Raw genomic sequence first — 19,700 nt, forward strand, 5'->3', positions numbered from 1 at the left:
GCTAAGCTAGCTATTACCTGGCATTGTGAACTTCTCTACTTAGTAAATGTGTGGAAGAATTGTCTTTTTTCTGTGACTTGTTTTCAAAGCAGTTCTACAGGTTCTGGAATGCAGTTAGCGGTGCACTCGGTGGTTTATTGAAAACCCATGGTTCTCTACCATACTGTAACATTTGCATGTTTGGTTACTGAGTGATTGTGCCTTCTATGCACTCTGCCCATTTTTTGTTTAGAGTATAAAATTAGAGTTTCAAGGATGGAGAAACCAGTCCTCGTTATTTGACCATGCCCATCTGCATCTTCCACAGATTGTCTCGGAATGTAATGAGAGTGTTGGGAGGATGAAGCAGACTGAGGAGCTGGTGCGACTGGAGAAGCAAGTACGCTTTTTAACATCCCGGGTGAGTCCTGACGAAGTAGTACAGTTCCTATAGTAAAACTTGCAGTTCTACATTACGACGCACCGTTAGCAATTTTTTGAGTTTTTTTTTTTTATTTAATAAGAATTTCATGTAAAAAATGCTGTAAATGGAGCTTGCATCAGGTTGTAGGGAAACTTAACTGTAGATATTCATGCAGAATATCGCATAGGTGAGTGGATGGAAAGTGGGACAGAGTATGACGTGCAACTCAGACGGAACAAGTTTTTACTTGTTCTCTGCCACTCATGTGTGCCTCCTCTGCCTCTAGAATGCCAAAGCTCTTCTGGCCTCTGTCAGTTACTTTAACCCCCTTCCTAGACTTTTACTCTGATCAAAATGCCCCACCTGCCACCGCTCCCCTCACCCAGTCTCTGCGCACCTGGGGTGGGGATTTGGAATTGACAACATTCTCAGCAAGGTGCACGGCAACATTCACCAACTTACCCAGAGTCACAGGTACCACTCACAACTCATTTGAACAGCTCACATTCCTCCAGAAGTCCACTCACAAACTCAACCCATTCTTTATTCCCTACCATTTTTGAACAACTGCAGCTCCTTCTCTAGTCTTCTCTTGTAATGACTGGTGCTCCGATAGCACAGGAGCACCAGTCGGCTGCAATGCTCCCAGCAGGGTGTTGTTGGCTGACCTTGGAAATAAAGCACAAGGGAGACAAGGTGTATTTTGTGAGGCCATGTCTTCCGGACCATGTCTGCCCACGTTGCCAATTATTAATTGCAGCCAACATGATACGATGGGGGACCGCATCAACAGACCTACAGGACGGTTAACCTAATTAGAACACCCTTACCTGCACATGAGTGTGTCCTATAACACATCCCACCGTTTAAGTCACTGGTGAGACATTACAATCCTTTATTTTAACGTGAAAACAACCAAACAAAATATTCAACACACAATCACACCTCCTCCCATTAGTAGCATCATTAGGTTCATTTCTGGATATGATGTGGTTCATAAGTTCTTGTCAAATAGTAAATACCCAAACCCCCTTATTCTCATATCTGCAGCTGTCGCTCAAACTGGGCCATGAGTATTACACTACCTGGTGTCTGAAACAAGTGTAGGGAGCAGGGCTGCCTCTCAGTCCATACCTGCTGTGAGTGCTCTGGTTTTCAATCCTGTCAGGCTGGACGGTTGCTATATCTACCCATAGAGATTACATGGGTGTGGTATCACTACTGCCCCTCTTCACCAGTTCTGGAATGTCAGGTGCTTAGTCCACCGTCACCGAGGTGTAGTTCTGGTCATGTGGCTGCCCTTCATGTCTTTCTGTCATCATTAGAAGTGACTTGCAGATGAAATCGCTTAAAATGAGAGCTGTTTTGTGTGACCTCTTACTCACCCCTCCAGCTGGTCACTCTTGTACCATGCATGTGGGTGATCTCCCACAGGGTATGTTCAAACGGAAGCTGGAATTTGCTTCTAGGGAACCAACCCTTCACCAGCACCTGATCCCGACTCTCAGGTTGGATTCTCTGGCTCTTCTTCACCGGCTGGCACAATTGTTGGTGGCCTTGCATCTATTCAGTGCCTGTTGATCATTTTGAGTTGCAGGGTCCATTCTGGATGGTGGGGAATGGTGTCTTGGATAACTCACCCCATGACGAGGTGTCCCGGACTTGCCATGTTGTTGAGTGTGGGTTCTGGTGATACTTCGTAAAAAGGAGTAGATGGACCATTCCATTTGCTGCTGGTTGTTGTTAGAAATGGCGTCTTTGGTTGGCAGTCAGGCTACCCCCTGTCCAAGCAAGGACCCTCACTCTAGTCAGGGTAAGTCACACACATTCCGAATTATCCTGTGCCCACCTTCTGGTAGCTGGGCACTGAGCAGTCAGGCTTAACTTAGAAGGCAATGTGTAAAGTATTTGTGCAATAAATCATACAATAACACAATATAGCACCAAAAAAATACACCACACAGTGTTTAGAAAAATATATAATATTTATCTGAATATTTGCAGGTCAAAATGATCAAAGATGCAATAAGTAAATGTAGAGATATCACTGAAAAGTGATATAAAGTGTCTTAAGTCTTTTAAAAGCAAACAAAGTCTTTCAAGCACAAAGTACCTGGTTCGCGTGAAAAATCTCTGCAAAGGGACGCAGAGGAGGAGACGCGTGGAAACAAAGGGGTGTTCGTCGATTTCTCGGGCCGCACACGGTTGATGCGTCGTTTAGTTTCCACGCAGGGACGGTGTGCGTCGATTTCCGGTGCTCAGTCATTGATCCTCTTCAGGTTGCAGGGTTTTCAGACGCCCCGGGGTCTGTGCATGGAATCCTGGGCTTACGACAAGCTCTGTCGTTCTGGTGGGCGTTGCGGGGAAATTTCTCCCGCATGGCAGGCGCTGAGTTGATTCCCCTCTGGAAGTCAGGCTGCTTCGTCCCAGGTCGGCTGTGCGTCGACTCGGTGGGCCGTGCGTCAAAGTTCCAGTCGCAACGCAGGCGCCACGTCAATCTTTTCCTTGTGAAGTCGAGCTGCATCGTTCTGGTTCTGCGTGCAGTGAATTTCTCACCGCGGGACATGCTGTGCGTCGGTTTTAGCAAGCTGTGCGTTGAATTTTCGCTGCACAAGGAGTCCAGTTGCAAGAGAAGTCTTTTTGGTCCTGAGACTTCAGGGAACAGGAGCCAAGCTCTATCCAAGCCCTTGGAGAGCACCACTTCGCCACAGCAGGGCAGCAGGAAGGCAGCAGTCCTTCACAGAAAGCAGTCAGGTGAGTTCTTTGGGCAGCCAGGCAGTTCTTCTTGGCAGGATGCGGGTTCTGGTTACAAGTTTCTTCTCCGGGAAGTGTCTGAGTTGGTAGGGCAGAGGCCCTGATTTTATACCCAAATGTGCCTTTGAAGAGGGGGAGACTTCAAAGAGTGGCTTAGAAGTGCACCAGGACCCCTTTCAGTTCAATCCTGACTGCCAGGGTCCCAGTAGGGGGTGTGGCAGTCCTTTGTGTGAGAGCAGGCCCTCCACCCTCCCAGCCCAGGAAGACCCATTCAAAATGCAGGTGTATGCAAGTGAGGCTGAGTATCCTGTGTTTGGGGTGTATCTGAGTGAATGCACAAGGAGCTGTCATCTAAGCCCAGCAAGACGTGGATTGTAAATCACAAAGATTTAAGTGCAGAGAAATGCTCACTTTCTAAAAAGTGGCATTTCTAAAATAGTAATATTAAATCCAACTTCACCAGTCAGTAGGATTTTGTATTACCATTCTGGCCATACTAAATATGACCTTCCTACTCCTTTCAGATCAGCAGCTACGACTCCAACAATGTATGAGGGCAGCCCCAATGTTAGCATATGAAGGGAGCAGGCCTCACAGTAGTGTAAAAACGAATTTAGGAGTTTTACACTACCGGGCCATGTAAACTACACAGGTACATGACCTGACTTTTACCCACACAGCACCCTGCCCTCGGGGTTACCTAGGGCACACCTTAGGGGTAACTTATATGTAGAAAAAGGGGAGTTTTAGGCTTGGAAAGTACTTTTAAATGCCAAGTCGAATTGGCAGTGAAACTGCACACACAGGCCATGCAAGGCATTCCTGAGACAAGGTCAAGGGGCTAGTTAAGTGGGTGGCACAATCAGTGCTGCAGGCCCACTTGTAGCATTAAATCTACAAGCCCTGGGCACATATAGTGCATTCTACTAGGACTATTTAATTTACTTATAAGTCCCAATTGGGTATGATCCAATGTTACCATGTTTAAAGGGAGAGAGCATATGCACTTTAGCACTGGTTAGCAGAGGTAAAGTCTAAAAACCATCAAAAATGAGGTCAGAAAAAGAGAAGGAGGAAGGCAAAAAGTCTGGGGATAACCCTGCAGAAGGGCCATTTCCAACAGTTGACATGTGCAATTCTGGTACCTTTATTCTGTGTCCTCATAAAGCGCTCAACTTCCCTCTTGGCGTGGGGCCAGCGAGGCATGACCTTTTTGTGTTTGATATTCAGAGATTGTAGTTACGCAGTCATTACTTGTCCTTGGAACGGTGAGCCATTATCCATTCTAGCTCTTGGAGAAGGTCGTGGGTGGCCATCATTTTCTCCAACTTGGAAAGCACTTCATCTGCCCTTTAGGAATTCAGCAGCTCTACTTCTGGATATTGCCAGTAATAGATGAGAGCCAACATGTCTCTCCCAAAGTCTAAACTTCTGCATACCCAAGGTTTCTGAGTCCTAGTTCTGTTACCATGTGAGCAGGAGGGGGAGGCCCCCTGCAGCTTGACACCGCAGGTGTGAACTACTACTGTCTCTACTAACTCATCCATGCCTGCCTGCCGTATTGAGCCTGGTGGGACTCCAAGTCCCAGGCTCCTCTCTCCAGCTGGCGCTCACCTGGGGTCACTTTGACAACATCGCGGGCGCTACAAAGTGCACTGCGCACCACCGCTGCACGGGACGTGCCCGGGCGAGGCACGGGCCAAGGGCGGGCCTGTCCGTGCCCGTAAGAGACCGAAGGAGGCCGGGCTTGCCCCCCCCCCCCCCCTCTCTGGGCCCTAAGGTACGGCGTCCGGCTACCTAGTGTTGGATATTATTCTAAAAATCTTCTTTTTACATTGTGTTTGTAGTTTTATTCCTCAATGGGGAAGCGCAAGGCGAAAGGGAGCCCTGCATTGGGCTCTGTTAAATCTAAAATACCTAAAACCAATAAGGCCATGCTATCCCACACCAATTGTGATGCTAAGGAAATTGACGACCTGATTGAAGAGGTGGAACAGATCTTAAATAATGAGAGGGTTTGACGAAAGGAGCCGAAAACCGGTACGCTCATTCCGTTTTTAACTTCAAGATCACACACTGCTCTCAATTCGCAAACCGCTACTTCCCCTCACCAGGTGTTAGGCTCCCAAGGCTCTATTAAAATGACCAGTTCTTCTACTCTCTTTGCACCTCACCTTGAATCTGAAGCATTAAAAGCCAATGCAACAAATTTTACAATTCCCTGCTCTAACCATTTTTCCCCCTTGGCCCCCCAAGATCTGGAAAATCCTCGAATAACTCCAAAGACTTTGTTACACACGGAGAGTGCTCCCCTGCAAGATGACTTGCTAGCACTGGTGTCTAGCCTCAAGAACGAAGTAGGCGAGCTGAAATCTTTACTGCTTGAAATCACCACTCTTCTCAAAAGCAAACATCTTCTCCTTACTTGTGAGCCTAAGCCAAACCCTGTGACAATTAAACATCTGCTTGCAAAAGGCGCTTTGTCAACTGGGCCCCTGCCACCGCCAGCAAGTGCAGTAGGCCTTATGGAAAGGCAGTGTCTCTACAGCTGGCATGTGTCCCCTCCCGAAATTAACACTACTCTTCCGTCTAATGTCCTTTTTAAATGGGACACCACAAAAGCTTTCTGTCGGAATTCATATCTAACTAATAATAACTATATATACATGTGTAATGTCCCATCTTTGCCTTCAAACGCGCGAGAAGACAAAGCCTCACTCGTCAACAAGATCTTGCACTGGCTGAGACACGTCAGAGGCTGTGGCTCAGTTATCCATGAGGACATTTTATCTGCTGAACAAATAAATGGCTTACCCAGTAGCTGGGACTTCATAAAACTTAATTTCAAAAATCCCCATCTGGTAACAGGTCTCCTAGATATGGAAGCACGTAATACAAATAGGAAGTCTTCTGCTATCTTTCTCAGTGCTAGCCGCCCCTCTGCCGGTCACATGCAGCTGAATCCTTCCTCCAGAACAGCCAATTTGGCTTCGAGCTGTCCTGCAGACTATCAAGATTTCAGGCCATTAGGCCACCAGGTTTTTAAAGGCTTACCATCTGATTCAGCTCCTATGACTAGCGCCCGTCCTGTTCCTAGTGGCCAAACAGCACGCAAACTCGATTTCCAGGGGGCTACCTCTGACATTGATTGACTATGTCTTACTAACTCCTGTATTTCAATTTTTAGCCCAGATTCATCGGCTATAGGTCCTTTACCTAATTTACCTAGTCCAGGTGTTGAACCATCTCTGGAATTACAATCTGATATCACTAATAATCTTACAAATTCACCTACGGTGAAGCTCATTGACAGCCATCCCCCAGATGACATTCTCAGGAAATCAAGCTGTTCCACTGCTCAGGCAACAGCAAAACCTCTGTCCTGGAACGTGGCTGGCATCAATGGCAAACTTGCTGACATTGAGTGGGGGGGGCATATGTCAAACTTTAATGTCTGTATGTTTCAGGAACCTTGGGCCACACACTGCACGTATAGACAGGGGTTTAGCTCCTTTTTCAAACCAGCTAAGCCATCTTTAGCAGGTAGGGCAGTTGGGGGCTTATGTACCTGGGTAAAATCAACAGAGGTGGGAGGAATTAAGGAGGTATATGTGGATTCCCCTGATATCTTGGCCATTGCGATCCAACCAATCTCAGGCTCCCCTCTTCTTTGTATAAATATCTACAGTAGGCTAGGTCCTTCCAACCATCGCTCAATTACTATTGAGCTATTGAATACTTTAATCCCGGACCTCCATCTAAAATATCATATCATAATGGCAGGGGATCTTAATGTCCAACTCTAACTTAATTCAGACCTCATAGAGGTTATGCAGCCTGAAGATAGCATATGGAATATTCCTCCACATCCCATACAACAAAATTCATATAAACCTTGTGTTAGGGCTACGCAGATAATAGACCTTATGATACTTCATGGTCTCCATCTTGGTAATGGCTGCTTTCCAGCTGACACCCTGCCAGACCAACTTTCTTCAGGGGTCTACATAGCAGTAAACTGGACTACATTTTCTTTGGTTTAAGAGTTTGGCACCACATATCAAATGTGGAAGTGGGTAATCCACATACTAGTGACCTTGCCCCTCTCCAGATTACGTATACAAGATCTTTCTTAGCAGGAGCTGTATTTCCTTCTGCTCCTTCTGGTGACATGGAGTTGTCTAGCAACAGGCGTATGGTAAGATGGGACTCCTTTCAGAGATCAAACAAACTTCGAGACAAAACTGTGTGCTTTAATCTCTACCCACCAGTTATTTGATGATAGCCTTACATTTGCCCCAACTGAAGTTACGTCTTTACATTTGGACCTCTTTGCAATCCTGAAAGAGTTGTTTTCCAAATGCGCCAGGCCATTGACTAACTCTTGTGCCCAACCCTGCACCAAATGGTTTAACAAGAGGTGTAGAGAGGCTAAAACTACCTTGGTCAACGTGTTAAGGAAAAAGGATAGACTAGGTATTATCAATGCTAGGCACCATTATGTTTCTACAGGTAATAAGAGCAAACAAGAGTATGAAGAGGGGCTTTGGAGCGAATTATCTGAGGCAGCTAGGGTCCACGACTCTAAACGGTTCTGGCTTCTGGTCTCTCATAGCGACCAGAACCGAGCACCTTATCTGGAGTCCCATATTACCCCTGATGCCTGGCTTTCTCATTTAAAGGAACTGTATGGCTCCCCACTGGTCTGTGATGTACCAAGTTTGGGAGAGCTGACAGCATCTCATTCACCTACGTCCTCCTTGCCTCCCTTCACATTGAAAAACTGCACTGGCCATCACTGCTCAAAAAGCAGCGAAGGCCCCAGGGTCGGATGGGATCCCTTCAGGTATGTTTGAAGCGGACCAGAACACCTGGAGTCCGTACATTAATAGGCTTTCTAATGCCATTTTGACTACTAGATCCTACCCTGACTCATGGAAAGAGGCAATCATCGTGCCCATCTACAAAAAAGGAGAGAGGAATTCCCTGGGAAACTGTAGACCTATCAGCCTTCTTGACAATCTTCAAAAAATATTTTGCCATCAATTGTTGAACAGGCTGAGCAAATGGATAGTGGAAAACCATATCCTAAACCACCTCCAAGTGGGCTTCAGAGAGAAAAATCAGTACAATAGACCAGATTTTCCGCTTCATCTACATTAAATGGAAAGTTGTCGATGTGGACTTAGGTCATCTATTCGTAGCATTTGTTGACTTAAAATCAGCTTTTGATTTAGTACCCGCTACAAATTGTGGGAGGTCTTGACTAAAATGGGAGTCCCTTGCTCTATTTTAAATATTAGAGACCTCTATACTGGTAATTATGCCATAATTAGATGGGGTCGGCAAGGTGAATTAACTGAAGAATTTCCTACTGCTCGTGGCGTGAGAAAAGGCTGTGTACTCACCCCTACTTTATTCCTTCTATTCATAAATGCATGCATTCCCTATCTTATGGAGTGTTCCAATGATGCCCCCAAATTAGGAGGGCAGAAGATCCCTTGCCTCCTATTTGCTGATGACACCTTGCTGATCTCTCAAACAGCTACAGGTCTTTCAACCCTGCTTTCGAGGTTCATGGATTTCTGTAATGACCATGGCCTGGAAATCAATAGACTAAAAACGAAATGTATGGTGTTTGGGGGACAAAAAAGGCAGGATGCGGCGACCTATTTATTTAGAGTGCGCCGCGTTGGAAAGAGTTGGTGATTTCAACTACCTAGGTCTGAAACTAGAAGACTCACATAAGTGGCATTCCCATCTCCAGAAAGCAAACTTCCGCTTGAAACAGCGGGCGAGTGGTATCACAAGATTTGCAGCTAGATCTCCTAGCTTTGCCATGATGCCAGCTATTGAAATTTATAAATTGCAAGCAAGGGCGGGGGGGGCCTTTATGGAGCTGAATTGTGGGGCCATTGCAACTTAGACGATCTGAAAAAAGTGGAAAACTCTTTCTTAAGGTCGTTGTTAAGAGTTCCATCCAGTACCCCAATGCTCCCCATCCGAATGGATCTAAATTTGCCTCCCATTAGCCAGATCGCTGCTCTTAGGCCTTTGCTGTTTTGGATTTGCCTATGGTCACTAGACCCTTACTCCCTACAGATGCGGGCTAGCTAACCTGATGGCCAATAACACTAGTCTAAAAATCAAGTGGTGTGCGTATGTAGAACGGACCTTCACACTACTTGGTTTGGGGGTCATACTGGAAGGATCCGCCATCTATTCCAAACAATGCAACACAGACACTGAAGGATGCATTTTGGCTTAATGTCCAACTTATACAACTGTCTGCAGTCTCATCATCATCCATGACTGGCAGCTTTCTAAAAATCAAATGCCACTATGAATCTGCGCAATATATGGACACAGTACTCTCTGCACGTGCATTGTATACCAGATTCAGGATAGGTTCCCTCCCTTTGAGCATCCTAACACACATATGGACTAATACTAGTTGACCCTCTAAGATGTGCCCGATGGGCTGAGCCAGGGAAGAATCCTAAACCCATGTCCTCTTCCAATGCCCTGCATACCATAAACAGAGGGCTTGATGGATTATTCCATTATGTAGAAAAATGGGTTTTAGGAATTGTCTATTGGCTCTGAGAGTTCTTAAATCAGATCCCTCTGTTTTAGTGGCTTGTTGTTTGGCAAAATATTTAGATTTTATTTGGCATTGCAGATTGAACACGCTTAAAAAAAATAGGGGAAAACTTAACAATAGATGTGGGGAGTGGCTACTGATGAACTAATTCGCGAATTTTTATGTATGCACTTATCACTTTTTATTGTCCAATGAACTTTTTATGTTTATATATTCTTATACTTTTTAAATAGAAACGTCTTATTCTTATTTTATCTGTTATGTCTGGTTAGGTATGTATTTGACTTTTGATACCTATCATGAAAAATCCTGCCTTTTCACATGATCCCATAATACGGTATGAATTTTTAGAGGGAAAATGCTTATGTTCAACGCTTTTTATGTAGTTCAACATTTTACGTCTGAAGACTTTTATACATAGCTTGTTTTGTAAAATTATGAAATTGTGTTTTGTGGTGTGCTTTTATGATATTTATCTTTACCGAAATAAAGCGAATGAATGAATGAACTCATCCATGTGCAGGAGCCACACTTTTGTACGAAGACGACTCTCGGTTTTAACCATTCCCTGGGGACAAGCATAGCCCAGCTGCACCATGTGAGTGGTGAGATAGTGAGAATAATAAGCTGGTGTCCTTGCAAAAGTTGGCCATTTGGATCTGCTGCTAGCTCATAGCAGGCATGGTACAAACTGTCCAATATGCGCTGGGCATCAGGTGTTTGTTGAGCCCAGTGGGCTTTAAGTTGATGCCACCTTCCAGTTCAGACAGCTTCTAGCGCCTCTGTAGACAGTCCTCTTGTGTGGTGGCTTGGCATATGGTTTCCACTGACCTGGGTAGGAGGCGAGAATGGTCCATGAAATACCAGTCATATCCTTAGCCTCAACAGATTCTTCTTCTTTGGGGGTGGCTGCCTGGGGATGGTGCAACAAGTAGTCTTCAGGGTTCTTTGACCTCCACCAATAATCCACTTTGCAATTATACTTCTGTAGTTGCAACATCCATTTTTCAATTTGTGGTGGACTTAATGCAGTTCCTTGTAATAGTGGAATTAATGGTTTCTGGTCAGTGGTAACTGCAAAAGGATGTCTCTACAGGCACAAATAGAAAAGGCAGCACCCCTACTTTATGTCTATGGCTTCTTTTTCAGTTTGTGAGTACCTTTGTTCTTTTGGAGTTGGAGATATATTTTCAAATGCTACAGGCGCCCACTCTCCACCTTCTGACTGTCTCAGCACTGCTCCGAATCCCTTGGGGCCACTGTCTACTGCAATTGTGGTGCCCCTTCTCAGATCATATTATGAGGATGGTGTGTGATGAGAGGGCATCCTTTGTAGCCTGGAATGATCGTATTCTTTCCCCACACCCAGTGGACTGAGGACTTGGCCAGGCCCTGGAGTTGCTGGGTCAGGGTAGTTTGATCTTTGATTCGGCCACAGTAATTCACCATGCTGAAAAACTGTAGACCTCCCAGGCTGGGCTCTTATTTGATGTCTTTTACTTTCTCCAGGTCAGGTGCTACTCCTTCTGCTGAAAAGGTGTACCCCAAAAAGTGTATTTTCTGCTTGAGAAATTCGCACTTGCTTCTGTGCCGAGGAAGCACTAAGTCTTCTCATCTTTGGAGTATATCTCTCAGTTGTGCATTTTGTTGAAGCACTGATTTTGCGTAAATGAGGATGTCATCACTGGCATTAACCACTCTGGGTAGGTCTCCCAGCAATTCCTCTATGGTGTTCTGAAACATCTCTGCAGTGCTTGAAATGCAAAAGTTGAGCTTCCTATAGCATCGCAGGCCCATGTGTGTGGAGAATGTTGTGCTGTATCAACTCTATATCTAGGGTGAACTGATGTTAACACGAGAGTAGGTCCCCCTTTGATAACCAGCTGGCTCCACTCAGTTCTCCAATTAAGTCATCAGTTGCGAAGACATAGTGAGCTGAGTGTTCCACGGCTTCATCATCATCCATGTCACTGATGGTTTCCAGTGCTTCACGTATTGTGTTGAGGGTTGTGCAGGGTGCTCGGCTTTTGCTGGAGTGACCAACCTTTGCAAAGTGGTTGACCTTCCCACACTCTGCACACCTTTTGACTTTCACAGGGCACTCTGCTGACAGGTGGGCCTGGCCCCCAGAGTATCTGCATGTCTGTGCTGAGGATGTCCGTCTTCTTGGGCTTTTCTGGTCCTTTCCTAGGCTCGACCGCATTCACAGGCTTTATCTTTATTATTCTTTGCAGGGCTGCTCCCATGTGAGAGGCACAGGCTTTCGAGAGTTCCTGTGTGCGGCCCATTGTCAGGATATCTGCAAGTGACTTGCCCAGTTCTTGCAGGATGCGTTCTCTTAGCATCACTGATGCACAAACCTGGATGATTTGATCTCATACCTCTCATCCACAAAGCTTCACGTACTCACTGGTTCTTTCAACTATGTGTAAAATGCATCAATGTACTCTTCTGTGTTGTCACGCTTGGCAGAACATAAAGCGTTCATAGTCCTGATTTGCCATCGGCTCAAAATATGCATTAAGAACAGCTATAAGTGTTGACATGCATCTTTGGGGTAGATTTGGTAAGCGTTTTTGATCAACAGTTCAGTGGCAGGAATCTGAGCCATGACTGCTACTTTCGGTGTCAATGGAATCGCTGAACCTTGTCAAGGATGCATTACCATTCCCCAGGAGTGATGTGTTCACTCTCTGTGACCTCCTTAGGTACACATGGCTAAGAATTGCCCTTTCTGTGGCCTTTCATACTTTATCTGATAATCTGTGCACACTCTGACAGTTATGGTAGCTGATTCTTCTGGCTGGTTCTTTTTCACCTCCTTCCCTCCAGTGCACCAGGTAAGCAGTGGACTTGATGTGGGTCCCACCTTGCACTACCCTGTACATGCGCTCTTCCAGTGACTTCTGGAAAGTGAGAAGGGCCAAGCCGCCGATAAGTAGGCAAGAGGGCACATGTGCCGGAGCTAGGCTGCATCGGTGTTACTTTGGGAGGCCTTCTGTCCGGTCTGCTTTCAAGCACGACCACACATATATCAGTGGAGTCCAGAGGGGCTGGCATCAAGTCCTGGTTGGGTGTCCTGTAGCAGACCAAATGCGTGGTACAAGCACTGTGCTTCAATCAGAGTAGGTGCCTGCCAGACTGAGACAGGTGAAAACGTCCTCCAAATCGCCAATGTAATTACTGGCACTCCGATAGCACAGGAGTGCCAGTCTGCTCCAATACTATCAGCCTGGACTGGTTTGGCAGGCCTACAAATAAATCAAATTGGAGACACAAGGTGTAGTTTACACATCTCTGGCGCTGGTGGTCTTCCTGACCCTGCATGCCCGTGCTGACATTTATTTGCAGCCCACGTGATACACAGGACCCCACCAACAGGCTCACGGAATGGGTAACCTAACTGGGACACCCCTATTGCACATGGGTGTGTCCTATAACCACACCCCAGCAGTGACATCACTGGTGGAACATTGCACCCGTAATGTTCCCCTCATTGTCCTGAGTGACCTCCCTAAAACCCTACAGCCCGAGTCATTCTTTTGGCTGTACCTCACTGCCATTTGCCCATTTTTGTAGCTGCCAACTGACAACCTTGTTTCCAGCTCTCACATTTACCACCCGCCCCAGACTGACCTTTCCTCCTCAATCCGCAAACTTGTGAGAATTTCTGTCCATCCACCGAAGCGCTCACTCCACACTCGTCTCACTTAGTAAATTAACTTTAAATAAAAGGAAAAAAAATAAAACAGTGGCCCATGCAGGCTAGAATGCATCAATGAGCCTCTATGGTGTGCTTGTGGTAGATTCAACAGGGCTATACAGTGTTCGAGAGGATGCATGGAGAAAAGATACATTTTTTGTGTTTTAAAGAGTCTGGTGAGAAGACTTCTATCTTGGATGGAAGGCATTTTCAGATGTTCATGCTTAGAAGTGAAAGGGTCAGTCCGGGACAGGAAGCAAATGTGAGCGCTGGAAACAAGGATCTAGCGTGTTGAAGGTTAGTTGCCCTAAGGATAACGAGAGCATCTATAAAATGTTAAGGCTATGTGTGGTATTGAATCCAACTTTCTCAACATTATCACAAGCAATTACTCAAATACTCCTTCCTTTTAGTCACCATTTCATAACACAAGGGTCAGTTTTGGTACCTGGTCTTGTCTTTCGCCATCCACTGGGGCCCTGCCTGCAGATGGAATTTCATCTTCATCTCTCATCCATGTGTCTTCCACTTGAGTAATGGTGTTCAGTGAGCATGGTAGGGACATCTGTGTATAGTTGAAGCAACAATCTGATACTGACCGGGTGTCATTTGGCTCGGGACGCGGCGCTTTGCAGTAAGACGTGCCAAGCCCCTACACTTTCTTATCTTTGTCGAGGCCCCAAATTGGGCATGGGCCCTTGCTACTGCATTGGCGCGGTGCACCCCCATTAGTTCCTGCCTCTCTCCACTCTCCCTTTTATTCCCCACTTACCTTCTGTTTCATTTTCCTTCTTTTCTGTTGTCCTCGTTATCTTCCTAACTTATGCCTTTCTTTCCTACCCAGGATTCCCTTCTCCTTCCGAGCACACCTTCCTTTTCCCTGCATGCCTTGGAGCCTTATTCACTATGGTGCCTTTCCTATGGAATTCTATGATATGTTCCCAATCCACTATGGTGACTTTTACTTCTTGCCGGTCAATTCCTGTTCTTTGGGTATTTAAGGTGTGTGATTCCTCTCCTCTTTGCGCTGCAACACTTCCTTTGGGTGGTGATCTTCACTCCTGTTCTTTTGCATCAGATATTGATTTTCTGAGCCTGTTCCAGCTTTTTCTTTGTCATTTACCTTTTTGTTTTTTGCTTCAGGAGTTCCTTTTTTTTTATTTTATTTATTTTTTAGGTTTTTCCCCTTTTGGGGTTTTTCTCCCTCGTGGACTCCTTCTGGAGGGCACGAACTGCCTTTGGCGTTCCCTCCGTCAGCAGCACCGTGGCTACCAGAAAGGGCCGCCTCTATTTTGGCCAAGGCAGAACCTATAAGAACAAGAACCTCGCCACATATCCAGTGGGCCACAGACAATGAGTAGGCCGTGACAGATTGCAGCGCCCAACGAACCAGACCTCGTCAAGCAGAATGAAAGATACTGCAACGGCGTCTGCAGACCCAAACTAGTCCATACTCCTAACTATTCAGCAACAAGCCCAGGAACTGCAACAATTAAGAAATGAAAATGTGGCTTTACGACAAGCCTTGGCATCCCAAAGTACTGATGTTCCTACTGTCTCTACTATGACTCCTCAGTTTTCAGCAGACTCAAATAAACTGCGGGAATTTCTGGATGCTCTGTCTGTCTACATGTCTTTCAGAGACACACAATTTCCACAAGATAAAACAAAGGTGGGTTATCTCATCAGTACATTTTCAGGCCCTGCCTTGGCCTGGGCGAATCCGATAGTAGCCTCCAACGACCTGGTGTTGTCTGATTACTCAGCCTTTGTGAGCAGATTCAAAGAAATGTTTCAATGCCCAGGATTGGAAGCATCAGCTGAAGAAGCGCTCTGTGATATTCAACAAGGCACTCAAGATGTTCTCCAATACATCACACGCTTCAGACAATTGGATGCCGAGACATCATGGGTAGATCGTACTCTGGTAACTTTTTTGCAGAGGGTTACGTGAAGAAATTAGACAAATTAGTACACTCTACCAGAGTAGAAGATCTTAGAGGTCTGATGGATTTAGCTCTCTCTATAGAATACCGTCTCCAAGAACGTCGTCTGGAGAAAAGAAAGAATCGTGGCCCTTCCCAGTCAAGCACCTCGCGTGTCTTTGTACATCGTCCTGAAGAACCTCGATCTATATCTAGAGAGACCGAAGGAGAACCTATGCAGGTATATACTGCTTGTGGTCCACTCTCAACCAGTGAACGTGAAGACAGACAGAGAAGAGGAGTGTGCCTTTATTGTGGTGCTGCTTGTCATCTGCTCCGTACTGGTCCAGTTCATCCTATGAAGACTTCGGTAAACGCTACTTCCCATCCTCTGAGAAGGGAGGGGACGGGATCTTCTGCAATACCTTCCATCAGTTCTTCCAAGGAAAATTCCACTGTTCTATTTGTTACCTGTTATCCTGCAATTACCTGATGGTCGTGAAGAAAGAACCCTGGCATTATTAGATTGTGGAGATAGCGGCATTTACATGGATATGAACTGGGCTAAAACAGTACAAATTCCAATACGGCCTAAAGATGTTCCAGAACAACTGCATATTTAAATGGATCATTATTATACTCCGGTCCTGTTATTAATACCACTTCGATTTTAGGTCTATACTTTGGGAAACATCAGGAACATGTCTCATTTGATTTAATTTCCTCCCCCAATCATTCTATAACCCTAGGAATTCCATGGTTCACAAGACACAATCTGTATATTAACTGGGAAACCATAACCATTTCTTTGTCGTCTCAGTTCTGTTATGATCATTGTTATGCCTCGGACACCTATTGGTCTCCCCGAAAGATAATAACCTCAGAACCAAATGTAGGACTTGCCATAAATGCAGTCCAGGAGGTACCAAGCCAATATTTGGAATTTCTAGACGTATTTAAAAAAAACATCAAAGCCCGTACTATCTCCACACAGAGACTATGATTGTACTATTCCCCTGGGACCTAGAGCAATTGTTCCTTTTGGGAGAATGTATTCTCTCACTGAACCAGAAGGAAAGATTCCCAAGGATTATCTTCAGGAAAATCTACACAGTGGTCTTATTACACCTTCTTCTCCGGCGGGGGCTCCCCTCTTCTTCGTACCTAAAAAGACGAAAGATCTTCACCCCTGTATAGACTAACGTGGATTAAATAAAATCACCATAAAAGATCGATGTCCACTACCCCTAATCAAAGACATTCTGGAGGCTGTCAGAGGGGCACAAAGGTTCACAAAATTAGATCTTCGCAGAGCCTATCATCTCTTGCGCATTAAGGAGGGAGATGAGTGGAAGACTGCCTTTTGCATTCCTTTTGGACATTATGAATATAAGGTAATGCCTTTTGGCTTAACCAACGCTCCCTCAGTGTTTCAAAGATTTATGGATTCCATATTCTCCAATTTGTTAAACCACACTGTAGTGATTTATTTGGACGATAGCCTCATATATTCCAGATGCCCTGAATTTCGTTCCACACACGTTAAGCAAGTCTTAAATAGACTCATCAACTTTACTGTAAACTGTAGAAATGCGAATTTGATAAGACTGAGGTGAAGTATTTAGGCTACCATATCGATCCAATTGGCATCTTTATGGATCCGGAAAAGGTTCAAGCCATTCTAGATTGGCCATCCCCTTCATCAATCAAGGAAACTCAATGTTTCTTAGGGCTGGCCAACTTCTACCGTCAATTTATCTTGGACTTTGCGAAACAAACCAGTCAAATTACACAAACTCTCAAAAAAGAGAGCCTGCGAAATGGGTTCATCTGGACAGACATGGCTGAGACTGCTTTTCAAAACCTAAAACAGGCCTGCACCCAAACTGAGACATCCGGACACCAATAAACAATTTATTGTTGTTACGGACGCTTCCGAAAGCCACTGGGGCAGTATTACTACTACAACAACAAGACGAAGATGGTTTAGAAAATTTTATCTTTTATCTATACCATGTGCTCTCTGATTCTGAACAAAATTATTCAGTACTGGAAAGGGAACTGTTGGCTCTAAAGACTGTCTGCCAAGAGTGGAGACAATTCCTCATGGATCCTAAGGAGCCTTTTGAAATAAGAACAGACCATCGTCATCTGCAATGCTTATGCAATTTTCAGTGTCGAAACAGTCGACAGCCTTGTTGGGCCTTTTTCTTCAGTCAGTACGATTTCTGTTCTGGCTGATGCCCTATCTCTCCTTTATCCCAATAGTTCTAATACCCCGTCACAATATCTACTTGAACCAGACAAGATAATTGGTGTAGTCCAGTCATTCCTAGATGAAGTACAATCTGAATACTCAACCCTTTCAGAACAAGAGCTAATGGATCTGCGTTCCAAGATACGTGAACATAAAGGATACTATTACAAGGATATCTTATTTTTCCCTTTTAAAAAAGTGCAAGAAAAGGCACTTTAGATGTGTCATGATTCCCCAGTAGCTGGTCATCGGGGTATTAAAGCCACGCAGGAATTACTTCTTCACTCATTTGGGTGGCCTACGTTGAAACAAGATGCTGAAAGATACGTGAAATATTGTCCTATTTGTACCCAAGTGAAAGTACCCCGTGCTAGGCCCGCAGGACTACTTCAACCATTACCAGTTCCACCAGCTCCTTGGCACATGATATCAACCGACTTTATGTGCTCATTACCTCCATCAGCAGGAAACAGAGTTATAATGGTGACAGTAGATTCCTTTACCAAGATGGCTCATTTCAAAGCTTTGAAGAAATTACCCACCTCACAAGAATTGAGTCAGATCTTTATTCAACACATTTTTCACCTCCATGGTCTCCCCCAAAGCATTGTCAGACAGGGGACCTCAATACATATCATGGTTCTGGAAACACTTCTGTAAGATCTTGAACATCAATGTAGTGTTATCATCTGGATTTCATCCCCAAACCAATGGGCAGACCGAACGTCTCAACCAGGGACTTGAGCAATGTCTTCGTTGTTTCTGTAACTCCACTCAGAGTAACTGGAGCACTTATCTTCCCATTGCAGAGCTTTCTTACAATAATACCATCCATAGTGCCTCCAAGGTCACTCCTTTTTTCTGTTCATATGGATTCTATCCCACTTCTTTTCCTACTACTCCTAAGACCTCCTCTACTCTTCCCGCTATCACTTCTTTCCAAAAGACTACATAGAATTCAAGGACTGATTCGATCTAATCTACTAGTCACTAAACGATACATGAAAAGACTGGCTGATAAGAAACGCAGTGAGGCTCCAGCTTATCACATCCAAGATAGTCTGGCTGTATTTAAAATTTTTGCCCCTTCGTCTTTCCCAAAATTAATCCTGTAACTTTCCGTTTCCATTTACCTCGAACCTGGAAAATCCATGCAGTCTTTCATGTCTCAGTTGAAGCCCTATACACCTGATCCTTTTTCCCAACATTACACATGTCCTCCCTCTTTGTTGGTGGATGAGGAACCTGAATATGAAGTACAGGAAATATGCGAGACTCGTATATTCCAGAACCATCTTCAGTATCTTATTAATTGGAAAGGCTATCCTCTTAGTGAATGTTCTTAGGAAGATGCCTCTTCTGTTCATGCCCCTCTTCTGATTCGTAAATTTTCTAGGCTGTTTCTGCACAAATCAGGGGCTTTGTGGGGTGGGGGACCTACTGTTGTGCCGCAGCACGGGACGTGGCGCGCGGCAGTAAGATGCAACACGCCCCTACACTTATCTTTGTCGAGGCCCCAAATTGGGCATGGGGCCTCACTACTGCATTGGCGCGGCACACCCCGTTAGTTCCTGCCTCTCCCCACTCTCCATTTTCTTCCCCACTTACCTTCTGATTCTTTTCCTTCTTTTCTGTCATCCTCGTTTTCTTCCTAACTTATGCCTTTCTTTCCTACCCAGGATTCCCTTCTCCTTCCCAGCATGCCTTCCTTTTCCCTGCATGCCTTGGAGCCTTATTCACAATGTTGCCTCTCCTATGGAATTCTATGATATGTTCCCAATCCAGTATGGTGACTTTTACTTCCTGCCGGTCACTTCCTGTTCTTTGGGTATATAAGGTGTGTGATTCCTCTCCTCTTTGCGCTGCAACACTTCCTTTTGGGTGGTGATCTTCGCTCCTGTTCTTTTGCGTCCGATATTGATTTTCGGAGGCTGCTCCAGCTTTTTCTGTGTCATTTTTGCCTTTTTGTTCCAATGTATTTTTACCTTTTTAGTTGTTTTGTTACAGGAGTTCCTTTTTTTAAATTTTTTTTTATTTTTTTATTTTTTTTTGGT

The 19,700-nt window shown here is 45.0% G+C and overlaps 1 protein-coding gene across 1 annotated transcript in view; it reads left to right on the plus strand.

The window, feature by feature from the left end:
* LOC138300880 (rho guanine nucleotide exchange factor 19-like) overlaps nucleotides 1-19,700 on the plus strand; it is a 133,801-nt gene that overhangs the window by 64,982 nt on the left and 49,119 nt on the right. Inside the window, exon 9 of the mRNA XM_069240733.1 lies at nucleotides 308-400. Coding sequence (XP_069096834.1) covers nucleotides 308-400 — 93 coding nt within the window. The remainder of the gene's footprint in view (nucleotides 1-307; nucleotides 401-19,700) is intronic.

The sequence above is a fragment of the Pleurodeles waltl genome, chromosome 6 (assembly GCF_031143425.1).
Source record: "Pleurodeles waltl isolate 20211129_DDA chromosome 6, aPleWal1.hap1.20221129, whole genome shotgun sequence".
Taxonomy (NCBI): domain Eukaryota; kingdom Metazoa; phylum Chordata; class Amphibia; order Caudata; family Salamandridae; genus Pleurodeles; species Pleurodeles waltl.